Below are 24,329 nucleotides of genomic sequence, written 5' to 3'. Positions count from 1 at the left end.
AATTCTTGTTCAGAAATCCCCAGGCTGTCTACATGACCAGAATTCCCAGGGTTCCTTGCCTGGGAGCCATGGAGCTCAAACCAGACTGAAACCAGTGTAAATTTGCACATGTGCTAAGCAAGCAGAGGTGGCCTTTGTGGCACTTCTCATTCTTGTGCCACTAGAATCTCTGCCATGCTCACATTATGTTCTCACCTGTGCTCTCCAAAGCTCATCCCGTTCGCTGGCCACCCGCCAGTGGGTGTCACCCATCATGGCAATAAGCAAGTTCAGCATGAGCAGAGTGGCAATGATCGCAAAAGCAAAGTACACCACGCTGAACATGAAAGGTAGGTCCACTTCGTAGTTGGCAGGTCCATCAATGATGGTCAGGAACAGTTCGAAGGTGCTGAAGAGAGACATGGGGTAGTTGTAGAAATGGCCCACACCATTAGGGTCCTCTGTCTGGAAGATGATGTAAAAGGCTGGTGGCGGAAGGAAGAAAGGAAGGAAGGACACAAAGAGGGCTGGTCAACTACAGAAGATGTCAAGGGAAAGGGCACAGGGTGAATTCTATTAATAATAACAATATTAGTAACAATAGCAGCAGCAGCAGCAATAATAATAATAATAATAATAATAAACAACTGCCCTATACCCATAGATCTCAGAGCAGTTCACAACATAAAATCACAATACAAAAAACAGAAAATACATAATAAAGACAAAGACAACCCAGTAATCCCCTGTGGCGTTTGCCTCCTAGGTGGGTCATAAGGAAAGGGTTAAATGAGTGTGATGTGATTGGCCAGAGAGAAACTGATAGGAGGAGTTAGAGTTAGAGTCGGAGGTGTGTAGAAGTCAGTTGAGAGTTGGGAGTTGGAGAAGAAAGAGGGAGGATAAGTCTGTGGGTTGTTCCGAGTTGTGTTGTGAGGGAGTGAGAGGAACCGTTAGGTGAAGTCAGATAGATAGTTGGGATAATCAGTTGACGTTGTTAGGTCAGTATAGAAACTAAGATTAAGAAACTGACAAGAAAAATTAACTGAAATCTTAAACTTGTTTGTGCTTATAAAAATAAACTTGATTATTTGTTAATGTTAACAACTGTCTGGACTCCGTGTGTACCCGTGAGAAACGGGTTGGTGGCAGCGAAGAGGCAATCACAGTGGTGGCACAGGGATCAATAGACCGTCAAACGTCTGGAGACCCTGTGTGATCGCCACATCCCCCCTTCCACAACACGCTTTAAAAGGGCATCGGATGTACACCAGCCAAAGGCCTGGTTAATGAGGAATGTTTTTTGGCCTGGTGCCAGGTGAACCTCTCTGGGGAGAGCGTTGGACAAACGGGGAGCCACTGCAGCAAAGGCCCTTTCTTCTGTTACCACCCTCCTGGCTTCTCATGGAGGAGGCACAAGAATAAGGGCCTCAGAGGATGATCTCAGGGTCTGGGTAGGTCCATACGGAGAGAGGTGGTCCTTGATGTATTGTGCTTCTGAGCCGTTTAAGGCTTTATGGGTCAAAACCAGCACTTTCAAAAATTGTGTACTTTCCAGTTTACATCTACTGTCAGTGAACCTACACTATTGAAGGCACATTAACACCATGTCTTTTGCTTCTCTTTCCTAGCTTCCTTGCCTTTTGACTCCATGCCAATAGTACACCATTCCCTGCTCTCTCAGGGTGAGGCCCCAACTCCAGCTCCCCCCCCCCCCTTTGGTCTTTGCTCAGTTCCATACTCCTTCCACTCAGTTCTCTACATCCACCGCTACATCCTTCCTGCAGGTCTCTTCTTCTTAATCTAGCACTGCCTCTGTCCCTCTTGCTTCAGGAACCCTATTTTTGGATGTTCAGTTCCTCTGAGCTCCATTCTTGCCTAGTAAAAACTGATATGAATCCCCACGGCCACTCAATGCACCCATCCGTTTCTGTCTCACCTGATGCAAAGCCAAGTATCACAACTGCCATCAGGCCACAGAAGCGTATAAGATCTCCAAAGATCATCTGAAGGAAGGAGAGAAATGAGATGTTGTGAAATCCAAGCTGTCCACAGCACAGTTATTTCCCACCCAATAAATATCTAATTTGGACAATTAAAGGTAGACTAGGTAGGCTTACAGGCTGTAAAGGTAAAGGTAAAGGTAAAGGGACCCCTGACCATTAGGTCCAGTCGCGGATGACTCTGGGGTTGCGGCGCTCATCTCGCTTTATTGGCCGAGGGAGCCGGCGTACAACTTCCAGGTCATGTGGCCAGCATGACTAAGCCACTTCTGGTGAACTAGAGCAGCGCACGGAAACGCTGTTTACCTTCCCGCCAGAGCGGTACCGATTTATCTACTTGCACTTTGACATGCTTTTGAACTGCCAGGTTGGCAGAAGCAGGGACTGAGCAATGGGGGCTCACCCCATCGCAGGGATTCGAACCGCCGACCTTCTGATCGGCAAGCCCTAGGCTCAGTGGTTTAACCCACAGCGCCACCCGCGTCCCTTCGCAGGCTGTAGCTATCCTCAAATTGCCAGCTCCAAATTGCTGGAACAGATAGGCCATTAGTCTGATTCAGCATGGCAACTCTTAGGAGGCTTTGGGGAAACTACTGTTGGCATTTAAGGCATTTTGCTCCTGCTTTTGGAGTCTATTCCTGCCATGGCCAGCCATTTTAGCCCTTTCTACGCAACAGATTCTTCTGGAAGGAAGTTTAGATAGGAGGCAAATGGGAGACAGAATCTTGAATTGACGTATCTGAATTTGCAACAAGGTCGGAGGCATTCCTCACCTTCTGTATCATAATGGTGAAGGGGCCAAGCATCTGAAACCCTCGAGCGAAATACATGATGTTGCACCAGCCCAGAACCAAGGCACAGGACATGGGTACCACCTCTCCATCGGTGCTTGTGAGTCGCATTACCATGGTCACCAGGATCAAACATGCATACATGATGCTGCGAAGGAAATGGTACGGTCAGGGATGTGGACACCTACAGGCGGTTATCCCGCTGTCAGGGATTGGCTGGATGAGAAAGCTTGGAGCTGTCCACCCAAAAGCTCCCCAAGGAGGGCACAGAAGAAGACAACTTAGATCCCAGATCCTGGTGGTGGAACACTGAAGAGCAATCTGCAGAAGGGAGAAGCTGGGAGGTGCTAGAAGCAGGGGATTGAGCGATCAAGAGGGGCAAGAGAAGGAGAGCCCTTCCAGGAAAGGCTTAGAAGCTGAGAGTCACAATGTGAGCGCAGACTCAGGCACAGAGGAATCCTGTCCCACTCCTGCTGGCTAGTCTCCCCCTCTGACATCTTGATCAAGGAGAATGATGCACATGGCTGAGCAATGGGCCAGACTGGCCCAGAGGAGGAGTTCGCCCCCTTGACGCAGCCTTCGTCTGCTTGGGAGGGATCTAGCGTGAAAAGATAGAGGGGAAAGAATGGAGGTAGATTTTACTCTAGGGAAAACCCAGCGAACAACCTAGAGGCTACCGCTGCGTCCTCTTGAGAGACTAGCTTCTCTCGAAATTCCTCAGAACTACCAGCTGAGGAATAAAACTGACTAATTCAATCACATTTTGACTTCAGGCAGAAAATGTTAGTTGTGACTCTCTGAGAGAGATTTCCAAAGAAAGAGATCTGGGATAGAAGAAGCCCATAAAAGAGGTGGGATGATGGGGAATAAGAGACAGAGAGCAGGTTAGTAAAGGAGGGTTTTTAATGAGTTTTGGAGATGTAGAGACTCACATGATGATGTGGAAAGGTCCTCCCAGGATGGTTCGTCCAAAATACTTAGTGGCTCCAACTCTCAGAATATCTGGAATCTGAAACAATTGCACCAGTTAGAAAGGAACAGCTGTTTTTCACCCAGAGCTGGAGCTACTTGTGCCCTCATAGCTATTTGGTCTAGCCCAGCAGCCTACCCTCATTATGATACTTTTTTATTATGTTGCCTATTATTATGCTTTATATTATGTACTGTATTTTTCGCCCTATAGGACGCACTTTTTCCCCTCCAAAAATGAAGGGGAAATGTGTGTGCATCCTATGGGGCGAATGCAGGCTTTCGCTGAAGCCTGGAGAGTGAGAGGGGTCGTGCGCACCGACCCCTCTCGCTCTCCAGGCTTCAGGACGCTCTGTGCAACCCTTGGGCTCCCTAGGCTTGCGGATAGCAGGCTGTTCTGGGGGCTGGGGAAGCTCGGGCTCCCCTGGGGGAGGGGAAAATATTTTATTTCCCACCCCCCCAAAAAAATACTAGGTGTGTCCTATGGGGCGGTGCGCCCTATGGGGCGAAAAATACGGTAATTATTATTATGCTCCATAAAATGTGTTCTTAATGTTGTACAACGTCCTGGTATCTTTTGGTAAACGGTGGTATATAACAACAATAACAACACCTTGGGCTTTTCCGTCTCCTAGGTACCAGTTTAAGGGTCTAAGGGGTGTTAGGGAGGAGATTAAGATCTGTTGTGGAAGTGATATGCTCCAAAAAATAAGTAATTTCAAAATATAAGCTTCCCCGAGTCTATTGAATAAAGTCAAGCATAGATCATGTGGATTAGTAGTGGCAAAACTCTAGAGATTTGGGGTGTATTGGCCAAACACTTCCAAACAGGCAGCATAAATACCACAAACTGTATTTGACTCAATGCATAAAATCAACAAGTTGGACTGCCTTCTTTCACTCTGCAAGATAGGTAGCTGCTGATTATAGTAATCAAGTCATGTATAGTTTGCACTGTTGTTTGCTAGCAGTTGGAAGTGCTCGACCAAACTACAGTGCCCATGGTTTCCTGGAGGAAGTGTTGACAACTGAACTGGTTTCAAAATTTTGTAGTCTAGATATGCTCTATTAAAGCACAACAGTTCAGTGCCGACCCAAATGGAAGGAAGATGGAGCTCCTGGACTGGTTTTAGTTTCATTTGAACAACAGCTGTTGCTGGTTTTCCTCACCTCTAGGAGCAAAATTGCCATGGCTCCTATCACAGTGATCAGCTCCCCCACCAGCCTGAGATGATCTTCATATGTCTGATAGGACTCCTAAAAACAGAGACGAAAGGACAACTGGTTAGTGAACAAATAAGGAGACGAGAAAGCCCTGAAAAAGCGACACATTGAACTTGGGAAGGCTCGACCCGTGATTTCCCCCCATTGCTTCTAGGCATCTTTAAAAATGGGGTTTTGTTTTTTACATTGCTTTGTATTCATATTCTTCTGTTTTCTTTCTGTTCTTGTTTCAGTTTTGAAAGTTCATAAATGTTGTTTACTTTGCACTTTGCAGGCACAATTAATAACTTAAAAAAGACCACAGCCAATAAACTTTTACATGGATAAATACATAGCTGGAATGCACCCGGGTTTCCTGGATTATCTCTTTGCCCTCTCCAAACTCTCCCTATGTCGATAGATGCAATAAACTCACTGAGATGGAAGAGTGGATTGCTGCCATTTCAGGCCACAGATGGGGAGATGCAATTTTTCAAAATGTGGAACTTCAGGGAGAAAGGTTCCAGCCTAGCTCTGTCTCTGCTATGGTAGTTATTTTAAGTATTAAAAGGTAAAGGACCCCTGACAGTTAAGTCCACTTGCGATTGACTCTGGGGTTGCGGCGCTCAACATTTGTCCGCAGACAGTTTTTCTGGGTTACGTGGCCAGCATGACTAAGCAAAACCAGAACAGCGCACGGAAATGCCATTTACCTTCCTGCTGGAGTGGTACCTATTTATCTACTTGCACTTTGACATGCTTTCAAACTGCTAGGTTGGCAGGAGCTGGGACAGAGCAACGGGAGCTCACCCCGTCGCGGGGATTTGACCCGCCAACCTTCTGATCGGCAAGCCTTAGGGCTCAATGGTTTAGACCACAGCACCACCCGCGTCCCTTCATTTTAAGTATGGATGTATTCAAAAGTGAGATACAGCTTTCCCCACCTGCAATCTTAAGTGGTATAAAGCCCTTTTAATTCTTTTAGGGTTTTACTATTTGTTCCTGCCTCGTTTTGCAGCATGCATGGATTCACTGAGAAACATGGACCAATAGAACAGGCCTGTTTATTTATATAAGAGGCTACTAACAAAAATAATTGAATTTTAACAGGGGGAAACACACACATACACACCTGCAGCGTTTTCTGCACGGCAATGGTCATGTCCCGCTCATCTGTTTGATTTTCTGACCGTGATTTCAGAGGTCTGTAAATGCAGGACATGGTGAAGCAGATAATGTACAGGACATAAAATAATGCCAGGAAGCAGAAGTATGGGCGCCCGTAAGTGTTCCACTTCAGACTCACAAGCTCCTTAACTGGCGTGATGTCTAGGATGCGACGAGCCTGTTGGGAAGAAGCAGAGATTGACTTTAGCTCCAAAAGACATTTCTTACTGGGACACAGTTTGAAGGGAGGATGGAAGAAACACATTTCAACAAAAAATGTATCTCCACAAAGCTCTCTCTCCTTCTCTCTCTCTCTCTCTCTCTCTCTCTCTCTCTCTCTCTCTCTCCTTTCCATCCCAAGTGAGGGCGAATTCTTAGAGGAGAATGAGTGCAGATCTCTGCAATCATTTGGCAGGGCTGCATTCCAAAGCATGAACAAAAGGGTTAGACTGGTTATCTGTCGTGAACAGGGATGGAGGAGAAATAGGATTCAGTTCGCATTTAAAGCTGAATCTCTCAAATCCGTACTTTCTGAAACAATGTACAAACCAAAACACAGTCGTCTTTGAAATTCCACACTGATCTGAATTTTGTGATGGAGTTCTCCAACCAACAGTTGTTTACAAAAATGCATGTATCAGGGGGACATTTAAAAAATTAAGACGCTAGTGAAAGCTAACATACAAAAAATGCATTCACTCAGGGGAAATAGCTTGCGAAAAGGTGTACACAAGTCAAAACTGCATATAGAAATGCGTTTATTAGGAGAAATTCACCCTAAAATGCTGATGATTTTCAAACTGCTGCAAAACATAAGAAAACTGAATTTTAGCTTGGGCAAATGAGAAACTAGGAAAATTTAAATGGACAGTTCTTTCCATCCCTAGTCTTGAGTGGTTGTGTGTATATGTCCTGGTGCAACAGAGAGCAGATTAGATGGCTGTAGATAGAGGTGGGGGGGCGCAGATATGAAGAGCTCTGCCTTTTTCTGCTTAAAGGGGAAGCTCTCTGCCACAACACCTAGACGGCGCTATTCTTTGCCCTTCGCAACACTCAAATCCTGCCTCTTCTTTGAAGGATTTAGCTTTATATCTTAAGTCACCATCCCCTGCTGAGAGAAACCCTAAGTAGACATATTACGACATTTCCACATCCGTGCCCCTTGCTCCCTTTACTGCCTCCCTTGACTCTGGTATATTTCACCATTTTACTGTCTTAGGTTTCACATGGTAAGTTCTTCAAAGCAGGAAGATCCCATTTATTTATGTTACACTGTTGCTGCAGACGTAGCAGAGAAAATGATGATTATAATGAGGTGGTAAGGTAAAGGGACCCCTGACCATTAAGTCCAGTCGTGGCCGACTCTGGGGTTACAGCGCTCATCTCGCTTTACTGGCCGAGGGAGTACAGCTTCCGGGTCATGTGGCCAGCATGACTAAGCCACTTCTGGTGAACCAGAGCAGCGCATGGAAATGCCGTTTACCTTCCCGCCAGAGCGGTACCTATTTATCTACTTGAACTTTGACATGCTTTCGACCTGCTAGGTTGGCAGGAGCAGGGACCGAGCAACGGGAGCTCACTCCGTCGCAGGGATTCGAACCGCCGACCTTCTGATTGGCAAGTCCTAGGCTCTGTGGTTTAACCCAGGGGAACAACATACGGAACCAATGGCACAGTCCACCCGGAAACCCTCCTCTGCAGGCTCCCTTGAGATGAATGGAGGCTGAGCAACAGCACCGCCACCAATTGCACCTCATAGGCAGCTAGGAAACTTGGCAAGCTCCTGCCAGAGTTCAGATATGTGGAAATGCATTTCCTTTCCTCCCACAATGGGGCATATTTCTGGTTTGCACAAGCAATTCTGCTTCTGTAGGAGGGAAATCTGTAGGCAACTGTGACTCAAGGAATCTGCGGTGGGGAGAAGCCAGGCCTTACAGGGCCTCTTCCCAAATGCCTGTAGAGCTGCTAGGGGAAGGGGAAAACCGCAAGAGAGTCTCGCGCTTCTATTCACTTTCCCTGAAGAAGCAGAGGAGGTGAAATAGGGCCCTGCCCTCACTTTCTTTGTCGGTCAGGAAAACTTGGGGACAGGGGGAGGCACACTCCACTGGCCAGATAGTGACAGGATTTGTCACTATCATTTGTCACAGACATCATATAATAATAAGACAAGCTGTTTACAGTGGTACCTCAGGTTAAGTATTTAATTTGTTCTGGAGGTCCGTACTTAACCTGAAACTGTTCTTAACCTGAAGCACCACTTTAGCTAATGAGGCCTTCTGCTGCCACTGCGCTGCCACTGCATGATTTCTGTTCTCATCCTGAAGCAAAGTTCTTAACCTGAAGCACTATTTCTGGGTTAGCAGAGTCTGTAACCTGAAGCGTATGTAACCCGAGGTACCACTGTACTGGGTTTGCAGACCTTACAAAGGAAATGCTTTTGCCCAGTATAGCAGTTAATCCCCATGATGGGTGTGATTATATGACATACCTTCCAACATTTCTCTGATGAGAATAGGGACGTCCTATTCCATCATCATCATCATCATCAATACCCTGTCCATCTGACTGGGTTGCCCCAACTACTCTGGGCGGCTTCCAACAGATATAAAACCATAATAAAACATTTTTTTAAAAAACTGGTCTGTCTTCAAATGGTTCAAGGGGTTGGAAAACTCCATCCCCTCCAACATTTCCCCAATGAAAATAGAGACATCCTGAGGAAAAGCGGGACATTCCAGGATCAATCAGAAACTGGGACTGCTTCTGTAAATCCAGGACTGTCCCTGGAAAATAGCGACACTTGGAGGGTCTGGTGTTGGGGAGGGGGGCAAGGTTAAACTCAGGGTGCAGCTTAGGGGTGGTCCTATCAGGCAAGAGATCTGGATGAGAACAGACCTTTATTTTCTACTGCAGAAGAAGAGTTTGGATTTGATATCCCGCTTTATCACTACCCTAAGGAGTCTCAAAGCGGCTAACATTCTCCTTTCCCTTCCTCCCCCACAACAAACACTCTGTGAGGTGAGTGAGGCTGAGAGACTTCAGAGAAGTGTGACTGGCCCAAGGTCACCCAGCAGCTGCATGTGGAGGAGCGGAGACGCGAACCCAGTTCCCCAGATTACAAGTCTACCGCTCTTAACCACTACACCACACTGGCTTAGTCCTGATACATATACTGAAGGAAGCATCTACAAAAGGGTAACAACAGTTTCCTGGTGGGCCAAGAAAGTGAATAAGAGTGGCAAGGAAGAAAGAAAAAGGTGGGGGAGAGATAAAGGGTCATAGGTCAGGGGCTAGGGAGCCTGTGGTCCTCTGGATGTTGCTAGCCACCAAATCCCATCATCCCTAAGCATTAGAATTGCTGGCTGGGGCCGAAGGGAGCTGGAATGCAACAACATCTGGAAGGCCACAGGTTCCTCATCCAGGGAAAAGAGGCCTTCAATGGCAAACATGTTGCTGTGAACAGAAGGCACATAAAGTTAGCAATAAAAGGGAGGATGGAACACAGAGGTGGGGAAGTTTGCTCACCAGGCTGCGAAGGCAATCTTTTTTTACTGGAGTTTTAACAGCCAGCATAAATGCAACTTTGCTTATCTGAAACCGCCACCCAAGATTTACAGTAATATAGGTGCCAAAAAGGTAGAACAGGGGAGGGAAAGTGGAAAATGTTTACAGAACAATGTGGAAAATGGGATTATAGCTTCTCGTGACTTCTGCTAGCAACTGATGTCATTAATATAGGCCCAAAGAGTTGTACGACACATACTTCAATGGGGATGCCAGATAATACCTTCGTTATGTGCTGGTGCTTGCAAGAGATCTGCTACCTTGCCATGAGAAATTAATTTAATAAAAGAGAGGCAACCTAGGACAGGGGCAGGCAGATGGGAGAGAGGGACAGTGGAAGCAGGCACTTCCACATGGCAGTTTACTGCTAAGTGTTGCTAATCCAAGCACGTTTTGTGCAAAACCATCAGTCCAACTGGCTATATCCTATGCACAAGATCAGTATCCCTTCGTTGTTGGATACTGTGCATGTTTTGTGCAGCTTTCACAGGACGTCATCCTTATCAAAATGCCATGCCATATCATTTCCACCGTTTAATCTGGATTTATACTGTTTCCAGGGATTAAACAGGGAAACAAAGTCCAAAATCATGTGGCAGGGACTCCAGTTTACTGTTAAAACATGAAATTGTGCTGATGTGTATACAGTACAGGCCGACGATTACCCATGGGTGGTATCTAGGATTTGTAATTCATGCTCAGAGGCAAATCCTATAAATGAAGTAGGAAGCAGCAGAGGGTGCATGGGGGCATGAATTACTCTCTAGGGCTAGTTATAGCTCTAAATGCATAGGAGATCTGAATCAAACCTATAACGAAAAAGAAAGCGAAAGAAGGACAACATTGTGCAAGCCAGAGCGGCGTGCTGCACTGTTGGGTGTAGTCAAAGACCAAGGCTGCATATGTGAATGTGCTTCCAACCACGTTCCATAGTGCCATTTCATGTTTATGATAGTGCAAAGAGGTCAAAAAAAGAAACTAAGGTACAGTGATGTCAAATGTCCCAAATCATACAGGCGAGCTGGTTGATAACAGTTGCTGCCACAAAGCCATTTAACAGGCCTATTGTGCGCGGAGTATCTCCCATGTAATAAACAAGCCGTAGAATTTAATGGGAAGACTGCCAAGCAGCATATGGAACTTTCACAGCAGGGTTTGCAAAGTCTTAACAGGCAAACCATTTCTTTTTTGGGAGCAACAGAGCTGCATTGCCAGAGTTCAAACCTGGGAAATTTGGACTACAAAGCATGCACTGTATCACTGAGCTGTAGTCTTAAGAGGTTTCAGTTTGCAAAGGTCCTAACATGTATATGTGTGTGTGTGTGTGTGTGTGTGTACACACACACACACTTTTTTCAAATGGGGTTTTCAGTAAATCAGTGGCCAAGGCTTCAGAATAATTGGCTATTCTCAATGGCTTTGCAGCTCGAGAGCCCTTGTTATTACTGTGTTTTCAGGCTCAGAGGCGAAATCTAATGCACTGCCTCTAACCAAACCTGCGCTTCCGCTTCTGAATTTTACTCACGGGAAGATTCTGGATCATATGAAAAGTGACAGTCTAGCCCTAGCAGCCAACCTAGCCCTGTTGCAGCTTCCCAAAAGCATACAGTGGTACCTCGGGTTAAGAACTTAATTCGTTCTGGAGGTCCGTTCTTAATCTGAAACTGTTCTTAACCTGAGGTACCACTTTAATGGGGCCTCCCGCTGCCTGCGGAGCACGATTTCTGTTCTCATCCTGAAGCAAAGTTCTTAACCCGAGGTAATATTTCTGGGTTAGCGGAGTCTGTAACCTGAAGCATCTGTAACCCGAGGTATCACTGTATACTGAATGATGGGCATCCTGGCGAAAAAGGAAGGTTGCAGTATCTAGTGGGGTTCTTAGGAGGCCAGAGGGGTAGAAGTGGGAGGAGGAAAACAAACAGGAAAAGAAAGGATTAATGAAGCTAAGTTGCCCAAGTTTCATGAGGCTAGATGTGTGTGCATTAAGGCTTCATTAGCCTATTAAATCCACTGCAATTAGTAATGCGAGCATTTGAGGCAGCTTCTTGGATCTTTAAGAATATTCCACAATGCAACTTACACTTTGAGATAGATTGCAAAGCCCCAGAATACACAACTGCCATTCCCTTCCTAATGAAGGCTGGAAGACAATAGGGGCCACAGGGCCAGCTTGCTACAGGGTCAAGGCTACTGTGCAGAGGCTATTCCTGCTGGATACTCCTGTAGTCCTTAGAGGTACTTGAGACCTTTCGAAACAGACTTTTTGCTATGAACTTTGCTATGATATCTCTAGAATTCTGTTCTGAGAGGAAAAGCAACGTAAAGCAAGGATGCATGCCTATCTGTTTGAAAAAGAGCTCTGCATGCAGTGCCGAATTGACAAATTTAACGATGGAAATTAAGAGATCAAGAAGAGGCAGACTTTAAGGAGGAGTGGAAAACTTTTGAGGAATATTTAAAGAATTGTTGTGAACATGTAAAAATGCAGGTAGGATTTGAATGAAGAGCCGCAGTTGAATACTTGTTGGAGAATGGTGTGGAAAAGATAAGGTACAGAATATTAATAATATGCAGCAATTTTAGAAATTATGGGGAAGACCATGGAGGGGGTTAGAGGGGAAGTCGAATGTGAAACAATCGTGTATCTGGAAAGTACAGTGGTACCTTGGTTCCTGAGCAGCTTGGCTCCCGAACGCTGCAAACCCAGAAGTGTTTCTATTTGCAAATGTTTTTTGGAAGATGAATGTCCAATGCGGCTTCCGATTGAGTGCAGGAAGCTCCTGCAGCCAATCTGTAGCTGTGCCTTGGTTTTCAAACAGTTTCGGGAGTCAAATGGACTCCCGGAATGGATTAAGTTCGAGAACCAAGGTACCACTGTATGTATTAATTTGTAAACTTTTGAAATTCAGAAATATATATATATTAAAGAGCTCTGCATGCCGGTAACGCATAATTCTGTCCTTTCCCAAGTTGGTATTTCTGGACGTTAAAAAAACATCTCCAATAATACAAACTGCTCAAACCTTGTGATGCTTTGGTAGCCAATTGTGCATATTACAGCATCATTAATTTCACTGAGAAAACAGAAAAGCGCACAGTCCATTTAGCCTGGAAAGCTACGCTGTCACCTGAAGCTTCAGCAATGTTCCAATGGACAGTTTGTGTATTTGCAGTGCAAGACTGCATTCCTTCACTCTGTCCCACAAAGTTGAAGCCCGTGATGCAAATCCTGTTCTGGAATCCCACCACTTTTTCTCCTTCTTCCTTTCATCAGCTGGCCAAGGAAGTCCTAAACATTGTGGATTGTATGAACAACTGGGATAAGGACCACTCAGATTGCTCCTTCCATATTACCAGCACAAGTCCTCTTTTCCACAAAGACCAAAAAAAAAGTATCTGAGCTCCACAGTACCTCTCTTCTCTTGGTTGAGACAATAAGCTCTAGAAAAGGCTGGTCTTCGTTCCAGGAGTCTATTTCCGTGAGGTCGTAGAAAATGTTGTTAATGGGCCCAAAGGACCACATCACGTGCTTTCGCTTCTGCATAAGGTGCTGGAACATCTGAAGAAAGACAGCAAGGGTTACAGAAAATCCAATACTTGGTGCTGGACTGTTTGGGTCAGAGGGCAGAGCTTATTTGGGTGAAAATTCATAGACCCTAAAACCTACTTAATTTGCACTTCCTGAAACAATATTTGAACTGATGAAACAGAGCTACCTTTGAAATTTTTGTACTTGTTCACCTAATTGGGCATGAGCGAACCTGGAAGCCAAGCCCGGTGCATAATTAATCAAGTGTACACATTTCAGAATACAGTGGTACCTCAGGTTAAGTACTTAATTCGTTCCGGAGGTCTGTTCTTAACCTGAAACTGTTCTTAACCTGAAGCACCACTTTAGCTAATGTTCTTAACCTGAAGCACCACTTTAGCTAATGGGGCCTCCAGCTGCTGCCACGCCGCCGAAGCACGATTTCTGTTCTCATCCTGAAGCAAAATTCTTAACCTGAAGCACTATTTCTGGGTTAGCAGAGTCTGTAACCTGAAGCGTATGTAACCTGAGGTACCACTGTAGTTGTTTTGCAATGATCTTGTTTACCAACCCAGTTTTGCAAACTGGAGTGAGGTAGGAAAGGGGATCCGCAAATCACTAGAATTTATTGGTTGTGCAAATAATTTTTCTACATGTGCCCACAAGTTTGAAATTCCATTTGCTTTAAAATAACTTTTTTCCCCCTTCAAGGTGTCTCCGACATTGATTAGTTGGACTGTGTGCTCACCACGGTGTTGCCCTCGACTCCAGCCAGTTTGAATGGAGTGAGGCCTTCATGGTTTTGGATCAAGTCGAAAGGTCCCAGGCCAGCCTCTCGTTTGTCGTAGGCAAGCAGCAGACTGTACATCTGGCAGGCAAAGGTCCTGTTGGGTTGAAGTACCAGGACATGAAGAACAGTGTTACCTGAAATGGAAACAGCATAAGAGAACCATATTCAGGGAATCGAAGTTACAAAACACAGCAGTTGAGTGGCAATGCTTACTGTGCTAATATCAGATTATTTAGTAAAGTGAAAGCTCTGCTCAGGAGTGATCAGTAGATTTAAACCAATGGAAGTACCGTATTTTTCGATCTATAAGACGTACCAGACCATAAGACACATCTAGTTTTTGGAGGTCTTTGGAGGAGGAAAACAAGAAAAAAAATATTCTGAATCCCAGAAGCCAGAACAGCAGCGAAAGCAGCAATCCCTCTTGCTGTTCTGGCTTCTGGGATAGCTGTGCAGCCTGCATTCGCTCCATAAGACGCACACACATTTCCCCTTACTTTTTAGGAGGGAAAAGGTGAGTCTTATAGAGCAAAAAAATACGGTATTTGATTAAATCAATGTTAAACTGATGGGGCCAATTTTAAAGATTATGGTTGAGCACTGAGCACCAGCTGGCTTTTTTTTTTGAGACTATTTCAGCTGTGGTATGTCACAGGCAATGAAAAATAGTGCATTAAAAATGTCCTTTTTAAGAAAGAATAGAAACTAGAATTAAAATTGTAAAGAAAAATCCACTTCATAAACAAGAAAAATTTCACCTGTATCATCCTTTGTCTAATAATGGGCTATTGGTCATTCGTAACACACTTGTAATTGGTTCAGTGATCGGGCAAATATACACATATAAAATTACCACCCCCTCAGTATATGAACACTTTTGTGATATGCTGCATTATTTTATTTATTTAATTACATTTCTATTCTGCCCTTCATCCAAGACTCATAGGGCAGTTTACATTATTAAAACACAAAAATACAAAACATAGTAACAAACGAAAACAATTACCCCCCCCCCCAGTTTAAAATGTCATAGATTGTTTAATCAGCTTAAGGCTAATTAGTATTGAGGAGCTGGTATGTAAATATAATTGCCTGATCCATGAATCAGTTAAAAGCATGCAATCATTATAGCAACGCATGTCTTAATCTAATAACAACCTTCTTTCTTAGACAAGGAATGGTGCAGGTGTGATTTGTTCGGCTTATGGGTGTGTTTGCAGCAAGATGATATTTAATTAGATGTCTTCCACCTCAAATTTCAAGTCATTGGCTTCTACCATGGTCAACCCAGAAAAAAATATTTGCCCTATTTTACTACAAAGAAGAAATTAATTCTCCTTCTGACTGCAGGTCTCTTACCTAGAGAATCTTGTGCCCTTATATCGGCTCCATTTTCCACCAAGAGGCTCACAATTTCCTCATTTCCTGTGCAGGCAGCAAAGGATAAAATATGCTCCCCTGAAGAGGAATACAAGGGACAAAACAGGATTAAAACAGGACCCAAGCCTTTGGAGAGGGAGGGGATATTTCTCTGAAGTTTAGTAATTAAGGCTACAACATTTGGCTGGCCCATTGGTTGAACCAGCGTTTGACAACCTGGTGCCCTTCAGATGTTTTGACTATAGTTCCCATCACCCTCAGGAGCACCTGATGGCTGGGGATGATGGGAGTTGTGGTCCAAAACATCTGGAAGGCACCAAGTTGGCAAAGTCTGGTTAGACTAATTATTTTTTCATTCATTAATAAGCTGCCCCTGATTAATCACACAGAAGATACAGGTGGTTACAAAAGCTGTAGGTGATGGCTGCCTTCTTAGAAGAGATATTCCTCCTTTTTAATGCAGAGAATGCCTCTTCTAAGATTGTGCCTGCTGTGGGACATTTATGCATCTGTAATGGTTCTATCTAGCAGCATGAAGGGGGGAAATCCTTATCTCAACAAAGCAGATCATTGGAGGTGTGGGTCGGGGAGGTATCAGGCTGAGATTTAAATAGTCATTCCATTTGTAATTGGGGCTGGAAGAGAATTTTGTCTAGAACAAGTTGGTTTTTATGTCTGGGACAGTGTTGTCTGTCTAACTGTCTTTCTTTCTTATTCAATGCAACTGGTGTCAAGGGTGTTTTGTCTCATCACTTGGTGGCTTGTCCGTATGAATTGGGCATTATTACGGCCATAGGTGTTGCACCCAACATTACTAAGAAATATATTAAGTAAAGGTAAAGGGGCCCCTGACCATTAGATCCAGTCGCGGACGACTCTGGGGATGCGGTGCTCATCTCGCTTTATTGGCCGAGGGAGCCAGCATACAGCTTCCGGGTCATGTGGCCAGCATGACTAAGCTGCTTCTGGTGAACAAGAGCAGCACACGGAAACACCGTTTACTTTCCCACTGGAGCGATACCTACCGTATTTTTCGCCCTATAGGACGCACCGTCCCATAAGGCGCACCTAGGTTTTTTGGGGGGAAATAAAGGGGAAAAAAATATTTCCCCCCCAGGCGCGGGGCTGGGGCGGGGGAGGCCCGCCCAAGCTTCCCCCGACCCCAGCCCCCAAACAGGCAGCTCTCTGCAAGCTGTGGGAGCCTAGCGCTGGCTCCCGCTGCTTGCTGAGAGGTCCGCGAAGCCTGGACACGCTGAGCTTAGCGCGCGCAGGCTTCAGCATGCAAGCAACTCTCCGCAAGCAGCGGGAGCGCTCCTGCTGCTTGCGGAGAGGTCCGCGAAGCCTGGAGAGGGAGAGGGGTCGGTGTGCACCGACCCCTCTCGCTCTCCAGGCTTCACCGAAAGCCTGCATTCGCCCCATAGGACGCACACACATTTCCCCTTCATTTTTGGAGGGGAAAAAGTGCGTCCTATAGGGTGAAAAATACGGTATTTATCTACTTGCACTTTGATGTGCTTTCGAACTGCTAGGTTAGCAGGAACGGGGACCGAGCAACGGGAGCTCACCCCATTGCGGGGATTTGAATCGCCAACCTTCTGATCAACAAGTCCTAGGCTCTGTGGTTTAACCCACAGTGCCACCCGTGTCCCTTAGGAAATCTATTGCTTGTTGCTAAATGGCAATTCTAGATGTGAAGGGCAGAGCCACTGTCTGAACTTGCTTGGGGTGCTGGTTTTGAAGAGAGGCACCAAATTGTCCTCCACATTACAGAAGCCCGATTGACCTCCACTAGGAGTTGGGCATTCTGTGCTGCTGGTCCTATGCTGTGGAACACTCTTCCAGGAGAGATTCAGCGGCCATCCTTGTTTTACTAGCAAACCGGAGGTTAAACTAATCCCTTTCCAGCCCTGGGAGGAGCGTGGGGAGTGTTCACACAACACATGAACGTGTCAAGACACACAGTTTGGAAAGCTCTGCTAAACCTTGTGGGGCACAACATTTCTCCTGCTACCAGAAGCAATCTTGTTCTCTAGAGCAGCCGATGAAAAATCATACCAAAGTAGAAGAGGCTTTTGGGGTTGCGCCTGAAGAAGAGTCCTGTAGCTCGAGGAGTGGAGATGTGAGCCCCTTTCTTGACCAGACATTTCACTAGGTTTATGTTCTGATTGATCGCTGCAATGTGGAGAGGTGTTTGTCCTGCAATTCACATTAAACAAACAAAGCAAACCTTCCATTAAAGACTCACACCAGGACATTCTCTGCACCGATCCTTTGGGAGTGTTACTCTGTCAAATGCTAGCAGACTTGATAGCAACATTTTGTTTTTCGGAGCCATTAAAAAACAACATGGGTAAGTTTCAGCCAACCAGCCCTATCAACAGATGGCTACTAAAGGAATTGCATTTGTGCAAGGGGGCTTCCCCCCTTTCTTCCTCCTGAATCCCCCAAATTTGCTTGAGGAGTTAAGAGAACCCCTTGGATCAACACATGGGGTGGAGGAGAGAGGGAGATCCTCCCATCTGGCAATCTGAAATGCTTTCACAAACAGAACAATTGGAAGTGCACAACACTGAATTCCACCCCATGCTTCAGAGGATTTATTTAATGAGAAAAATAATGATGCACATCTTTTGAATCCTGTATTTGGGATTTCCATCTCTCTCTAAAACCATTTCCGCTGCACTTCTTCTGCACTACCCTTTATCAGCTATTGCAAAAGCAAAAGAACAAACTTCCACTCATTGTCATACATGCACTTTGTCTGTTGTTATCCATTTCACATTATGATATGAGTTTGCAAATATTATAACTGCTCATCTTTCTCTATTCAAATTGCAATCTGCATTTTGACAGCAATTACCTTCATAGAGTTCTGACGTCATCTTTTCATTAATAAGTTCTGGAGCCAGCTCCAGGAGCACCTCTGCAGCTTCCGTGTTATCGTAGAGAGCAGCTATGTGCAGGGCTGTCTCCCCCACCGCTCCTGCACAGGACGAGGGAAACACAAATGTCACCTAAGACTGAACTGCACTTGGGGCCGAGCTAGACATCTATGCATCCAGGTGCCTGACTTGTTCACATTTAAGCCCGTGGGTGGATGAAAAGTTCTGCTTTTATAGTGAAAAGGGGACATGTTGAGAGAGTGAGTGAGCAAAGTTACATGCTCCCCTCCTCAAATTCCATTGTTTCAGACACTTTTCTCCCAACTCAAACTCTGGTAGAGGTGGGCAGAAAGAAGAGTGTCTGTAAGTCAGGGAAAGTCAATGTGGTGTTCATCAGATGTTGTGGGACTACAACTTCCATCATGCCTTCCCCTCTGGACTACAACTTCCATCATCCATGACCTTTGGCCATGCTTTCTGGAGCTGTAATCCAGTATCATTTGGAGGGCACCACATTGGCTATGTCTCGTTTGTGACAGGCAGGGGACAAGGGACGGTTCAGTCCCCCCCCCCCGCACATATGTCCCCTTTTGTTGTGAAAATTAGACTCTCTGACCCTCACTTTGTGAACGTGGTGGCCAAGTGACCCAAAAAGGGGAGGCTGCTTCCCCTATCCCTCTAGTATGGCTTGTAACTATAAATAAAGATAAGGAATGTACCCAAGTGATATGGGGTATTTGAGAAGTGGCTCGCCTTAGGACACCAGCCTAGATAGTACAAACTAGGCTGCAGTACCAATTCCATTGGACAGAACCAAAGCTAAAACATTGCAGGTGCTTGGACTAGATGACCCTCATGGCCCCTTCCAGCTCTAAAATTATTTGATTCTATGATAGGTCAAGGCAATTTAGTTTAATGTGGCTCTTCAGTGGACCATGCACTACTCTCATTGGTAGGGGTCTAGGATAAGCAAAGGTAAAGATAAAGGGACCCCTGACCATTAGGTCCAGTCGTGACAGACTCTGGGATTGTGGCGCTCATCTCACTTTATTGGCCAAGAGAGCCGGCGTACAGCTTCTGGGTCATGTGGCCAGCATGACTAAGCCACTTCTGACAAACTAGAGCAGCGTATGGAAACGCCATTTACCTTCCCGCCAGAGCGGTACCTATTTATCTACATGCACTTCGATGTGCTTTCAAACTGCTAGGTTGGCAGGAGCAGGGACTGAAAAACAGGAGCTCACCTCATTGCGTGGATTCGAACCGCCTACCTTCTGATCGGCAAGCCCCCGGCTCTGTGGTTTAACCCACAGCGCAACCCACGTCCCCTAGGACAAGTACCTCTTTGCAAAATGTCACAGGAACCATCCGAGATCAATTTCCTGATGAGCTGGACATTGTTCTCCTTGGCAGCCAGGAGGAGTGGAGTCTCCCAGATCCTGCAGGTGACAGAAAGAAAGAAGAAAAAAAACTATTCACATTTTGCTCCAGTGAGAAATTAGCTCTTGAAGTTCAAGACTCCTTATGGGGGCTGGCAGCATATGCTCTCTTCACAAGGATGGGAGGAAAGGGTGTGAAAGGGAAGGAACAACAATAATAATAATAGGTATGATCCTGTGGTGTTTGCAGAAATCCAGAATCTGTCAAATGAGAGGAACAAAAAACAACAATCCGTATGGCAAATGAAGAGTCTTATCAGGTTCTGCAGTATTTATCTGAGGCCACAGAGGGGCAGTACAGAGGCAGAAGAAAGATGCAGTTCCAACAGAGTTTTATGGCTGCAATTAGTCTTTTGCCACAAACACAGCACTCTAGAAACTAGTAAAAGTATTATGGGGTTGGCTTTCATTGGCCTAGTTTGTCAAAATAAGGAAAACCTCAAATGCGCCTAACCGGGGTTGTTATGCTGCAAGAGTCATTTTCTTTCAGCAGTTGTGTGGTCAGTCATTGTGATACGCATTACAATTTAGTAGCCGCTTTATATAAGCAGCAACAGGGTGCCCTTTACCCTGATGGAATTATAGCTACTCTGCTATTGAACATACTTCCCCAGGCTCTCTTTTTCTGATTCCGAATGCAAGGAACAAAAGTCTTCATGAATTTATGCAACTTGGGAGGAATTCCACCAGCCAGCCATCCTCATGCCATACAATTCCACAAGCAGCAAGTGCAGGGATATCAGGCAACTGGCTCTAACTAGCTTTAAAATCTCAGCAGAAGAGGGTCAAGGATTGTCAACAAGATCAAGACCTTTAAACCTGTGGAATGGCCATGGAGGGGGTTGGAGGAAGACCAGAGAAACCCCTGCCTCACCCCACTACAAGAGAGAGGGATCCACCTTCCTGTAACAAGAACTACAAACCTTTTATTTGTGCAGTGTTAAAGGTTTACATACAAACAACAGGGGGGGAATGAGCAAACACAATCGGCGTCCATTCCTAGGGGTTCCAACACCCTGAGGATACAGTGGTACCTCGGTTTTCAAACAGCTTAGTTCACGAACAACTTGGAACCCGAACGCTGCAAAACCGGAAGTAGGTGTTCCGGTTTTTGAACTTTTTTCGGAAGCTGAACGTGCTCCGTTTTGAGCCCCCCTGTGTTTCCTGTTGCACTGCTAATTTGCGTTCCCCCATTGTAATTCAAGCCTTCTGTTTCCAATTGCAATGTTCTAAGGTGATATTTGGAGCTTATATTTGGTGCTTTTGTTTTTGCTGTTTATTTTGCGTTTTTTTGTTTCGAGGCTTTTCAGTTAATTTGTTTTTGTGACTGTGTGGATCCCAGTTCAGCTACTGACTGACTGATTGTGTGACTGCGTAAATCAATAAAATCCCCCACCCAAACAATGACTATCATCAGTGCAGGTAAGGAAAAATAGTAAGTTTAATTTTTATCATCTACAATGCTGTTTTATTTATTTTATAGTACAGTACATTGATTATTGCTTTCATTTTATGGATCAATAGTCTGGTTAGATAGTAAAATTCATGTTAAATTGCTGTTTTAGAGGTGTTTTTAAAAGTCTGGAACGGATTAATCCATTTTGCATTACTTTCTATGGGAAAGCACACCTTGGTTTTGGAACACTTTGGTTTTGGAACAGACTTCCGGAATGGATTAAGTTTGAGAACCAATGTACCACTCTATTAGAGAAGCCCTGAGAGTTAATAGTTTACAGCCATTCTGCTTTCTGGATAATAAATAAATGAAGTATACACATACCAAAATCATGTGTGTTATGGCCTCTTGTGGTGCTGTGGTCTAAACCACTGAGCCTCTTGGGCTTGCCAATCAGAAGTTCAGTGGTTCAAATCCCTGTGATGGGGTGAGCTCCCATTGCTCGGTCCCAGCTCCTGCCAACCTTGCAGTTCGAAAGCATGCCAAAAAGTGCAAGTAGATAAATATGTACCGGTCCGACGGGAAGGTAAACGGCGCTTTCGTGCGCTGATCTGGTTTCTCCAGAAGCAGCTTAGTCATGCTGGCCACATGACCTGGAAAAACTGTCTGCGGACAAACACCAGCTCCCTCGGCCTGTAAAGCGAGATGAGCGCAGCAACCCCAGAGTCGTCCACGACTGGACTTAACTGTCAAGGGTCCTTTACCTTTAATGACAAGACAGAGCTGGTCTCGTCTCCTTCAGACCTTTCCCCAAATGTATTATGGTCACGAACAAAGCACTTACCTTTAATAGCAAGCCGTTTTCAAGTAATAACATTTATCACCTTAAACAGCACTTTCAGATGGAGTGTTTTGCATACATTATCTCACAGTGACCTTTACGGCAATCCTGTGGCATTATTAGTATTATTATCACCCTCATATTACATGAGTGGTTTGACTAAGACCATTTAATGATCTCTTGAAGGCAAGGGGAGGATGCAGCCCCCTAAAATCCACTCAATCTCTTAGCCACAAGGGCAGCTGAAATCCCTTTGTAGCATTGGGCAAGTCATTGCTTGCAATCCTACACACGCAACTTGGGAATAAGCTTATTTTAAAAAAAAAACTTAGCAGGAATTTCATAACTCACCATTCTGAGCCATGGACAACATTTCAATAAACTCTTATTCCTAAGATTTGCCTTGACTGTTAATTAAATGCTCTATGTGAGTTTAAATGGTGGCCAAGTAAATGCTTATATACATAGTTGGTGTGATAGGAAGTAGTCCCAAAATTCCCCCCACAGAAAATTGCTGAGGGTCTTAAAAAGGTAAAGGGACCCCTGACCATTAGGTCCAGTTGTGACCGACTCTGGGGTTGCGGCGCTCATCTCACTTTATTGGCTGAGGGAGCCGGCGTACAGCTTCCGGGTCATGTGGCAAGCATGACTAAGCCGTTTCTGGCGAACCAGAGCAGCGCACGGAAATGCCGTTTACCTTCCCGCCAGAGTGGTACCTATTTATCTACTTGCACTTTGACGTACTTTCGAACCGCTAGGTTGGCAAGAGCAGGGACCGAGCAACGGGAGCTCACCCCGTCGCGGGGATTCAAACAGTCGACCTTCTGATCAGCAAGTCCTAGGCTCTGTGGTTTAACCCACAGCGCCACCCGTGTCCCCAGCTGAGGGTCTTAGTGGGCCACTTAATGATTTTTCTGCCTGTTGTAATAATTGAAATGCACTGTGCTAGATGCTGCATGATTTTTAATGGTTGTTGGGTTTGTTTGTTTTTACAGACATGCCAAAGACCAGCTGAATGAAGCTCTCAGATTACTGGTGGTCTGTAGACCACTGTTTGGGAAAGTCTGTTGAAGCTGATGCATGAGTACTTGTGGATAGCTCACTTGGTTAGACCATGGTGCTGATAACGCCAAGGTCGCAGGTTTGATTCCCTTATGGGACAGCTGCATATCCCTGCATTGCAGGGGGTTAGACTAGGTGAGTCTCAGGGTCCCTTCCAACTCTACAATTCTATGATCATCTATTTTTCTTCCAGTCAACAAAACAACTGCGGCAAAGAAAGCCACAAAAGCACAATTCTTTTACAAGGCAAGAGAAAAGAAAAAGAAAATAGTAAGTGATCCTCGTTCTCACTTTCCCAAAAAGTCTTTGAAGGGTTTGTTGCAACAGAATGCTGCAACCGTTGCTACAACAGTTTCTGCATCAGTATAGATAATAAAGCCAAGAAAACAACATAACCAGTGTTTGCTTTCCAGCAATAGCATTGTAAAGGACAGTGACTGGGTTTGGATACAGGAAATTCACAGTAAAAAAAGAAATCTAGGAAAATTTTATCAGCGGCGGCCTTATATGGCTTTAGAAAAGGTAAATTCTAAGTTTCGTGTTATTCTGAATGTTGCAATGCAATTCATGCTTATTCAAACTTAGCAAAATATGCATTTAAATAGAATATTCAGGGGAGGGGCATTTAAATATTATTTTGAGGGAAAATATACGCTCCTAGCATGTATTAAAATACATACCTCAGAGTACTTACAACAAAAATATTTTTAACATGTAAATTATGTTACATGAAACAAAGATAGAATCAACTACACCACCCCCATTTGGAGATAAACAAGAGTAATGGCCTTTTTTTTACCAAGAAGCCCCCCACTTTGACAATGTAACAGATGTGTGCATATCACAGAACAGAGAATTTGCTCGTATTTGTTAATAACCTTATCCTGTGAATATCTGTCCAGAATATTTGCATCATCGTTGTCTAAAGGACTGCATTTGTTCATTGTTCGTTATTTCTACCCATCAATGCATTAAAATCCACACACCAACAAAACCTCTGATCTGGTTCTAAATTTATGAAAATCTGTTCCGACTTTATGATTTATTAATTTAGGAGGGTGGTATAAACATTTAAACAGATAATTGGTCTAACCTCCAGGAGTATTTACTATTGCAGCTTGAATATTGTGTATTTAGGTATTTCATTCTTTGTTGAATAAATAGACTGATAGCCCACTGGGCAGGGCTTGTATCATAACTTGTGTCGTGCCACACCTTGTTTTGGGGGTACATCACTAATAATGAGCATTATTATTATTTTAAATCTTGGGAAAATCACAGGGATTACTTGGATTAGTGGAAAGTAGACAAGACACAACCCTGAAGGATCATAGTTC

The 24,329-nt window shown here is 44.7% G+C and overlaps 1 protein-coding gene across 1 annotated transcript in view; it reads right to left on the bottom strand.

Moving 5' to 3' along the window:
* The window catches only part of LOC309332154 (transient receptor potential cation channel subfamily V member 6-like), a 36,342-nt gene that overhangs the window by 1,577 nt on the left and 10,436 nt on the right, over positions 1-24,329 (bottom strand). Inside the window, exons 2-13 of the mRNA XM_081845044.1 lie at positions 19,596-19,693; positions 18,233-18,355; positions 17,428-17,568; positions 15,352-15,450; positions 13,951-14,126; positions 13,086-13,232; positions 6,075-6,287; positions 4,910-4,996; positions 3,703-3,779; positions 2,753-2,918; positions 1,916-1,982; positions 196-464 (exon numbers count right to left, since the gene is read on the bottom strand). Of these exons, the coding sequence (XP_081701170.1) occupies positions 196-464; positions 1,916-1,982; positions 2,753-2,918; positions 3,703-3,779; positions 4,910-4,996; positions 6,075-6,287; positions 13,086-13,232; positions 13,951-14,126; positions 15,352-15,450; positions 17,428-17,568; positions 18,233-18,355; positions 19,596-19,693 (1,663 nt within the window). The remainder of the gene's footprint in view (positions 1-195; positions 465-1,915; positions 1,983-2,752; positions 2,919-3,702; positions 3,780-4,909; positions 4,997-6,074; positions 6,288-13,085; positions 13,233-13,950; positions 14,127-15,351; positions 15,451-17,427; positions 17,569-18,232; positions 18,356-19,595; positions 19,694-24,329) is intronic.

This window comes from Podarcis erhardii (assembly GCF_964252035.2).
Source record: "Podarcis erhardii genome assembly, chromosome: 17".
Lineage (NCBI taxonomy): Eukaryota > Metazoa > Chordata > Lepidosauria > Squamata > Lacertidae > Podarcis > Podarcis erhardii.
Note: the sequence above shows the minus strand (reverse complement) of the source record. Positions and strands in the feature narration are given on the sequence as shown.